The sequence below is a fragment of the Oncorhynchus nerka genome, linkage group LG9b (genome assembly GCF_034236695.1).
Source record: "Oncorhynchus nerka isolate Pitt River linkage group LG9b, Oner_Uvic_2.0, whole genome shotgun sequence".
Classification (NCBI taxonomy): Eukaryota; Metazoa; Chordata; class Actinopteri; order Salmoniformes; family Salmonidae; genus Oncorhynchus; species Oncorhynchus nerka.
The window spans coordinates 2,460,757-2,470,950 of NC_088424.1; the positions used below are offsets into that span (position 1 = coordinate 2,460,757).

At 39.9% G+C, this 10,194-nt stretch overlaps 1 protein-coding gene across 2 annotated transcripts in view; it reads left to right on the top strand.

Moving 5' to 3' along the window:
• LOC115114101 (ATP-dependent zinc metalloprotease YME1L1-like) overlaps positions 1–5,200 on the top strand; it is a 56,364-nt gene extending 51,164 nt beyond the window's left edge. For both annotated transcript variants that reach the window (XM_029642085.2, XM_029642086.2), the window contains exons 17-18: positions 781–867; positions 1,293–5,200. In XM_029642085.2, the coding sequence (XP_029497945.1) occupies positions 781–867; positions 1,293–1,436 (231 nt within the window). In that variant the 3' untranslated portion in view covers positions 1,437–5,200. The remainder of the gene's footprint in view (positions 1–780; positions 868–1,292) is intronic.
• The last annotated feature ends 4,994 nt before the right edge of the window (positions 5,201–10,194 follow it).

Below are 10,194 nucleotides of genomic sequence, written 5' to 3' on the forward strand. Positions count from 1 at the left end.
CAAAAGCTGGCCTCCTGGCCAAACCGAGCAATTGGGGGAGAGCACACAGACAAGACAATACAGATGTGCCAAGCTTGTTGCACCATACCCAAGAAGATTCGAGGCTGCAAAAGATGCTTCAAACAAAGTACTGAGTAAAGGGTCTGAATACTTATGTATGTGATATTTCTGTTTTTTAATTTATACATTTGAAAAAATGTCTAAAAACCTGTTCTTGCTTTGTCGTTATGAGGTATTGTGTGTCGGTTGATGGGCGGGGGGGGACTATTTGATTCATTTTAGAACAAGGCTGTAACGTAACAAAATGTGGAAAAAGTCAAGGGGTCTGAATACTTTCCGAATGCACTGTATATATTGTGACAGTATATCTCTCTCTTTTTTAAATTATTATTAATTTTTTTACCCCCTTTTCTCCCCAATTTCGTGGTATCCAATTGTTAGTAATTACTATCTTGTCTCATCGCTACAACTCCCGTACGGGCTCGGGAGAAAGCCATGCCTCCCCCGAAACACAACCCAACCAAGCTGCACTGGTTCTTAACACAGCGCGCCTCCAACCCGGAAGCCAGCCGCACCAATGTGTCGGAGGAAACACCGTGCACCTGGCTACCTTGGTTAGCCCGCACTGCGCCCGGCCCGCCTGGGCGCAAACCCAGAGTCTCTGGTGGCACAGCTAGCACTGCGATGCAGTGCCCTAGACCACTGCGCCACCCAGGAGGCCAGCATATCTTTCTCACTCACTCACTCACTCACTCACACTCTCTCTCACCTGTGTTGTAGCTGGGTGTCATGACCTATGCCGACCAAACGAAACAGAGCCCGGAGACACAGGCTGCCATCGAACATGAAGTCAGGATACTTTTAAAGGTAAGTTTCCACATGCATCGTCCTTCCAAGGCCCTGATTTGGTCCTCTTTGGCTTGTGGTTGCATCACCGCCTGGTATGGCAACTGCTCGGCATCTGACCGCAAGGCGCTGCAGAGGATAGTGCGTACGGCCCAGTACATCACTGGGGCCAAGCTTCCTACTGTCCAGGACCTCTATACCAGGCGGTGTCAGAGGAAGGCCCTAAAAATGGTCAAAGACTCCAGCCACCGTAGTCATAGACTGTTTTCTCTGCTACCCCACAGCAAGTGCTGCTGGAGCGTCAAGTCGTCAAATTTATTTTTAGCTGTCCCATGAGTGTTTGCGAACTATCAGACAGATCAGTGCAGACATCTGATGTGAGACAATGCCCCTAGCTGTGTCAAGATAATTTCCTGACTTTTCTGGTGGTTTGTGGGGTCCTCCAGGATTCGTACGAGCGGGCCAGGGCGCTCCTCAAGTCTCACGCCAAGGAGCACAAGAACCTGGCCACCGCCCTGCTGCAGTATGAGACGCTGGATGCCAAAGAGATCAAGATGGTACTGGAGGGCAAGGCCCTAGAGATCAGATGAGACTTCAAGGGTGGAGGCGTCACTCTGTTTATTGGGGAGATCGGGATGGGGTGGGGAGTGGAGACAAAATATGGCTGTGGATTAGGGTAGGGAAGCGTAGGAACTGTTGGGACTGGCTTTTTGGAAGGTGTTGGAACGTAAATATATGAAAATCAAGGTTTCAAGATAGCGTGCATATTTTACATTAAAAAATGATCCTAAATACGCGCACAGTCTTATCTTCCTGTTAATATCTGGATAGTTGTTAGGATCCTTATTGTCGATAAAAAAGGAGGATTGTGGGATTTCCTTTCAAATTGGTAGGGGCAATCAGCAGTTGCTGCATCCATTTTTGGATTTATAAATTAATGATATGTACCCATTTGATTCTTGAAGAATATAACTTGTAAATGCCTCATGAGTTTAGTTCAACTGTCGTACCCCATCAGAACCCAAAATATAAGCTTGTATTACGTCAATGTTTGTAAACAAACTAAATGTAAACAAACACTGTAAAGCCTAAAAATTGCCAGATTTACACATTTAGTTTTTAGTTTGAATGTATCCCATTGTCATATGACCTCTTTTTCAATGTAGCCTGTCGTGTGTGTGTGTGTGTGTGTGTGTGTGTGTTGAATGTTTTATGGCTAGTAAGTCCAAGTCCAGTGAGTCCATGCCCTGGCTCCTCAAAATCGTCTCTACCTGAGACTGTCAATCATGTATTTGTAATAAGGAATCTGATTCCCCCTAAATAGTCGAACAACTTTTCCCAGGTTTACCAATATTCCCAGGTTTGTCTGAGCCGTGTGTGCTAGTTGCCGTTTCGAAGGTGGCCTTTTGGGAATGTACATATACCCGGAGTAGGGACTCTTTTGGACTTGAGCCACAATTCAAATGTGTCTTAGCACTTTGGTCAGTCTGAACACTTCCTCTATGTATTTATGTTATCAAATATGTCAATTCTGTGTGTATATATAGATGGAAGGGAGTGTTGCTGTGCTTTGAAATTATGCTTTTATTCACTTCATACTCAACGTTGGCAAATTAAGCTGCGACAGGCCATTGGATTCTCTGTTTTTTGATCAGATTAGGTCATCTATTTACTATGAAATACCTTAAAGTTATCTGGTTTCTAGGTCTAAACAATTGTAACAGTTAAACCTAAGAGACCCTACAACTGCTCATATCCTGGTTCACTCCCCACTACTGCTGTGTACTCTCTATTCACAGCTGTCTCTCTAGCATTGCTTGAGTAGATCTGTGAATCTGTTTTTTTACATTTCCTCACTTTGAATGGTTTTACGCACAGTAGCTCAGAACCTCACAATGTAAGCAAGGACTGTCATACTAATTTGCTGACGTGTAGGCCTATAAGGAAAACGGTCAAATGCATCTGTAGACAATCGACTCAATCGCTTCAACAATGCAGTATCTCCATCTTTGGTGAGAATGAACAGTTTTTACAGAATGCTTTAGGCAAGAATATTGAACTCCTTTTGAAATAATGTTGAGTTGGAAGCGTTAAGATTGTGATACAATGGAGGTTGAAAGCCATACCTTTTAGGGTGTAATAATGTTCTTTTAGAGGCAAAGTTTATTACAATGTCTTGCAAAAGTATTCATACTCCTTGGTTTTCTTCACATTTTGTGTTACAAAGTGGGATTAAAATGTTTTTAATTGTAATTTTTTTGTCAACAATCTACACTAAATAGTCAAATGTCAAGTGGAAGAATATATATATTTTTAAGATTTATAGAAATTAAATAACTAAAATGTACACATTGAGTATACAAAACATTAAGGACACCGGCTCTTTCCATGACAGACTGACCAGGTGAATACAGGTGAAAGATATGATCCCTTATTGATGTCAGTTGTTAAATCCACTTCAGTCAGTGTAGATGAAGTGGAGGAGACCGGTTAAAGAAGGATTTTTAAGCATGTGTGCTATTCAGAGGGTGAATGGGCAAGACAAAATATTCCCGTTGAACGGGGTATGGTAGTAGGTGCCAGGCACACTGGTTTGTGTCAAGAACTGCACCACTGCTGGGTTTTTACACTCAACAGTTTCCCGTGCGTACCAAGAATGGTCCACCACCCAAAGGACATCCAGCTAACTTGACACAACTGTTGGAAGCATTTGAGCCAACATTGGCCAGCATCCCTGTGGAACGCTTTCGACACCTTATAGAGTCCATGCCCCGACGAATTTACATTGTTCAATTCGTACGGGGGGTGGGACAACTCAATATTAGGAAGGTGTCCTTAATAATTTGTACACTCTGTGCATGTTAGAAACACATTTGGCAGTGACTACAGCTGTGAGCCTTCTTGGGTAAGTCTCTAAGAGCTTTACACATCTGGATTGTGCAATGTTAGCCAATTTTTATAATTCTTAAAGCTCTGTCAAGATGTTGGGACTCATGGCTAGACAAAAATGTTAGTCTTGCCATAGATTTTAAATCAGATTTAATTCAAAACTGTAACTTGGCCACTCAGGTACATTCCCTGTCTTCTTGGTAGGCAACTCCAGTGTAGATTTGTGTTGTAGGTTATTTTCCTGCTTAATGGTGAATTCTTCTCCCAGTGACTGCTGTAAAGCAGACTGAAGCAGGTTTTCCTCTAGGATTTTACCTGTGCTTAGCACCATCCCATTTCTTTTTATCCTGAAAAAACTATTTGCCGACGTCATGCTTACCCATACCATGATGCAGCCACCACCATGCTGGAAAATAAGAAGGCAGTTAACTCAGCGATGTGTTGGATTTGCCCCGAACATAAGGCTTTGCAGTTAGGCCAAAAAGTGTGTTCCTTTGCCGTTTTTTTTTCTTTTCAGTCATACTTTATTCTGTATATTTGTATTCTTCTTTTGACTCTGTCGTTTAAGTCATTATGTCGTCATTACAATGTTGCTGATCCATCCTCAGTTTTCTCCCATCACAGCCATTGAACTCTGTAACTGTTTTAAAATCACCAATTATCTCGGCTCAGGATATGACCCAGATGCAGACAAAGGAGACGGAAGGTACAATACACAGAGTAGTTTATTAAACCACAGGAGGCAGGCAAAGGACAGATATATTCAATGTCTGATTTGTTATTGTTACCCATCTTCCAATCGCTGCCCTTCTTTATGAAGCTTTCAAAAAGCTCCCTGGTCTTTGAAGTTGAATCTGTTGCTTGAAATTCAATACTTGACTTAGGGACCTTACAGATGTTGTATGTATCGGGTACAGCGGAAGGGTTAGTCATCCAAAAATCTGGTCAACTCCTATTATTTCACACAGTGAGTCCATGTAACTTTATTATGTGATTTGTTAAGCCACATTTTACTCCTGAACTAATTTAGGCTTGCCTAAACAAAGGGGCTGAATACTGATGCAATTAATATATTTTTGTTCTCATTTTTATTTATCTTAAAAATAAATAAAAACATATATATATATATATATATATATATATATATATATATATCTTCCACTTTGACATTACAGAGTAGATTGTTGGGCAAAAATTCCAATTTATTTTACACCCCCCCCAAAAAATGTGAATAAATCCGAGGGGTCTTAACTTTTGCAAGGCACTGTACCTACTGTGTACCCCATTCCCAAGTGTATAACCAGTATCATTATGTGTAGGCCAATACGTACATTTGAGTTTTTCTTGCCAAAGTAACACATTTTGAGCTCTCAATGATATGACAGACGTTGGAGGAATTTTTTTGTGCAGCTCAAATAAATAAATGAACAGAAATGTAATAAACTAAACCCTACTATAATATTAACTGTGGTTTGTGGTTGGTTATCTGTTTGATTTACACAACTTTCCTGACATCAGAATTATGCATGTTCAACTTCAGTGTAGTTGCTTCATGCTCAAAAAAATGCTTGCCAGGAGATTCTGAACGTTGATACATAACCAGCTAACGGTTTGAGTAAAACGACAGCACCCAAGGTAAGTCAGAAATCAGCTAAACTAGATTTTTATTTAAACTTTATATTAAAATAAAAATTCTGAAAATGAGCATAACTTTAACTAAATGTCCCAATGTACTAGCCAGTGCAAACATTTGCACCGGTGTAAATAAACTGATAGAATCCAAATTTTAGGTAACGTAGTCTCTGTATTTTTAATACAGTATGCCCATTATTTTTTGTTTTAATGTTTATTTGGATAGTGAAGCAAAAACATTTAATTTGGCTCTACAGTATACTCCAGCATTATGGATTTGGAATCCATTTTTTTATATTAGGCAGAATATCACCTTTGACTCAAATGACACAGTTCATTATTTACATTGAATTTATATTGGATAATAACACGATTTATACACAAGGTGTAATCCATTCTGAGAGACTCCCAGCAGCCTTGTTTAGTGAATTTATCATACTTCCCTCAGAGCACAGATACACACTCCCCAAGTTTAAAATGAACAGGTCTATACTGTCCTTCACTACAGATGCTACCATCGTTGTCAATAACCTGTAGTAGCAATGTGTGCCGTCTACATATAGCTGTAAAAACGGTTGTTTTTTGTTCATGTTATTATTTGCTGCAAAATTAATTGCCCCTAGGGGACAATAATATACCCCTCTACTCTTTAATGTTGATATATTTAAATGGCAGTTAAGTGGTGTTTGTTTCCTAAACAAAAAACTTTTTAAAGAAAATCTTGTTATTTTTCCACTTAGTTGGAGTTACTACCGGCAACTTATTTTGGAGATATATACATGTGAAGTGGGAAGTTTACATACACCTTAACCAAATACATTAAACTCCAATTTTCACAATTCCTGACATTTAAGCGGAGTAAAAACTCCCTTTTTTAGGTCAGAATAATAGTAGAGAGAATGATTTATTTCATCACATTCCCATTGGGTCAGAAATGTACATACACTCAATTAGTATTTGGGAGCATTGCCTTTACATTGTTTAACTTGGGTTAAACGTTTCGGGTAGCCTTCCACAACCTTCCCACAATAAGTTAGGTGAATTTTGGCCCATTCCTCCTGACTGAGCTGGTATAAATAAGTCAGGTTTGTAGGCCTCCTTGCTCGCACATGCTTTTTCATTTCTGCCCACAAATTTTCTATGGGATTGAGGTCAGGGCTTTGTGATGGCCACTCCAATAGCTTGACTTTGTTGTCCTGAAGCCATTTTGCCACAACTTTGGAAGTATGCTTGGGGTCATGGTTAATTTGGAAGACCCATTTGCAACCAAGCTTTAACTTCCTGCCTGATGACTTGAGATGTTGCTTCAACATACACACATAATTTTCCTACCTCATGATGCCATCTGTTTTTGTGAAGTGCACCAGTCCCTCCTGCAGCAAAGCACCCCGACAACATGATGCTGCCACCCCCCTGCTTCACGATTGGGATGGTGTTCTTCGGCTTGCAAGACTCCCTCTTTTTCCTCCAAACATAACGATGATCATTATGGCCAAACAGTCCTGTTTTTATTTCATCAGACCAGAGGACATTTCTCCAAAAAGTACAATCTTTGTCCCCATGTGCAGTTGCAAACTGTAGTCTGGCTTTTTTCTGGTAGTTTTGGAATAGTGGCTTCTTCCTTGCTGAGCAGGCTTTCAGGTTATGTCAATATAGGACTCGTTTTACTGTGGATATAGATACTTTTGTACCTGTTTCCTCCTGCATCTTCACAAGGTCCTTTGCTGTTGTTCTGGGATTGATTTGCACTTTTCTCACCAGAGTACGTTCATCGCTAGGAGACAGAATGAGTCTCCTTCCTGAGAGGTATGACGGCTGCGTGGTCCCATGGTGTTTATACATGCGTACTATTGTTTGTACAGATGAACGTGGTACCTTCAGGCATTTGGAAATTGCGCCCAAGGATGAACTAGACTTGTGGAGGTCTACAATTGTTTTTCTGAGGTCTTGGCTGATATCTTTTGATTTTCGCATGTCAAGCAAAGAGGCACTGAGTTTGAAGGTAGGCCTTGAAATACATCCACAGGTACACCTCCAATTGACTCAAATTATGTAAAGGTTTTCTTGAGTCGAAGGAGAGGCGGACCAAAACGCAGCGTGGTTATTATTCATGGTTCTTTAATAAAGAAATTATACATGAATAGACTAACAAAACCAGAAATGTGAAAAACCAAAACAGCCCTATCTGATGGAAACACAGATACGGGAACAATCACCCACAAAACCCAACACCAAACAGGCTACCTAAATATGGTTCCCAATCAGAGACAATGACTAACACCTGCCTCTGATTGAGAACCATATCAGGCCAAACACAGAAACAGACAAACTAGACACACAACATAGAATGCCCACTCAGATCACACCCTGACGAAACAAAACATAGAAACATACAAAGCAAACTATGGTCAGGGTGTGACAAATGATGTCAGTTAGCCTATCAGAAGCTTTTAAAGCCATGACATCATTTTCTGGAATTTTCCAAACAGCACTGTCAGCACTGACCCACTGGAATTGTGATACAGTGAGTTATAAGTGAAATAATCTGTATGTAAACAATTGTTGGAAAAATTCCATGTGTCATGCACAAAGTAGATGTCCTAACCGACTTGCCAAAACTATAGTTTGCTAACAATACATTTGTGGAGTGGTTGAAAAATGAGTTTTAATGATTCCAACCTAAGTGTATGTAAACTTCCGACATCAACTGTAGTTAATGCAAGGTATTTGTATAATGTAGACTACACATGCAGAACGTGCATGCTAGACATACAATAACTTCCCAGAGGAGTTAGGAGTTATCAAGACAATAACAATGAGGATATATAAACTACTTCAATCAGATCACAAGGGGATCTCCCTTATTAACCAGTTGTAATTGTGGTACTTCATTATTAACCATACATCGTTGTTGAACCTGGTCATGACACAGTAACTGACAGATGCAATTCTATTGCCTTTTGGATAGGCTTGAGTGTCTTGTAAAGGAAAATCAGTCCTCTGTCTGACAGGAATCAATCTGCGTCATACCAACTACCACCCGATGGGAGCTGTTATCTAAATAGTACATGTTTGAGAGCCACTTTCATGATGGGCTGATCTGTGAACTGGCAGCACATTCCCAGGTAGGAGAGGAATATTTCCTCACAGACTGCATGTAAGTCTGTGAGGAAACATTCAGATCACAATGTGTCTTTTGATTGTCTACACGTGTCGCCAAAGCTGTTTAAAGGCACAGTCAACTTAGTGTATGTAAACTTCTGACCCACTGGAATTGTGATAAGAGTGAATTATAAGTGAAATAATCTGTCTGTAAACAATTGTTGGAAACATGACTTGTGTCATGCACAAGGTAGATGTCCTAACCGACTTGCCAAAGCTATAGTTTGTTAACAAGAAATTTGTGGAGTGGTTGAAAAAGGAGTTTTAATGTCTCCAACCTAAGTGTATGTAAACTTCCGACTTCAACTGTAAATGATAGGAGCGCATCCTTGTGTCGCTCCCTCTTTGAACTATCGGCTGCCCGATTAACAAAATAACATTCTGTGTAACAATAAATCCATAGCACTTACAGCACAATGAAATATATACAAATTCATAGGTCTTTGTGAACTCTTGAAAAATTTAAATATGACAATTTAATTCACACAGTAACATTAATTTTGTTTATTCACGTTGTCATCTGTCTTCACACCTCCCCTGGCATCAGTGACTTTAGGACTTCCATGAGAACATCTCTTCTTAGAGATTGCCACAGATATGGTATGTTTGAACCTTGTGATAGCCCACAGATTGTCTGCCTCCCAGACAATGTAATAAATTGTCATTCAGTCATCATACTGGGCTTTGCATGCCAGCCAGTCACCTTTTCTCATTCTTACACTACAGCCGTCATTCATGGAAAACAAATGAAAAATCAAAGGGCCTATGCAGAGCATCAACTTTTTGTTGTTGCTGTTTTCAGATTATAATCGAATCAACTATATTTAAATGATAGGAGTGCACCCTTGTGTCTCTCCCTCTGAACAGTGCAATAAAATATATCAAAATTCATAGCCCTTTACAAACTCTTGAACAATCCAAACACGGCAATTTTATTCACACAGTAAAATTCATTTAATCTGTCTTTACACCTCTCCTGGCGTCAGTGACCCCAGGACTTCCATGGGAACGCCAGCCAGTGATGAGTATTATCACCGTTTCATCCTTCCACTACAGCAGTCATTTATGGAAAACAAATGAAAAATCAAAGAGCCTGTCATGTCAAATAGTGTCCCCCTGCAAAAAAAGTTTTTGGGGTTTCCAGGACTGCCGAAACATTGCAAAGAAGACTATCCAAAGATGTTTTGGGATTTAAATTGCTAGCTAACGTTACTTGTTTGCTTACATCAGCTAGCTAGCCATACAGTTTTGTTTAGCTAACATTAGCTAGCTAGCTAATTGTTTTTGTAGCTTTCAGTTTGTATATAACGTTAGCTGCACTTCAATGGCATGCCTTGAAGAGATGTTACTTTATCTTTCCAACCAGGTGAAGTACTATGAAGGCACCGCATGAACAACCATTTTTCAACAACAGTTTTCCATCCAGATAGTTGGTCATCTATAAGTTGCTAGTTATACATTTAGTTATATACATTTAGTTATATGTCTGTCATTTTGAGGTATCTAGCTATAAGTTAACACTGATCAATCAAATGGATAGGTCTAAGCAATTATGGTCATTCCAACTGCCCTTAACTAGGTATCTTTGCTAGACAGACACACAGACAAAGAGAGAGGGGGAAGAGGGAGAAATAAAGGGTGAGAGTGAAAGAGAGAGGTGGGAAA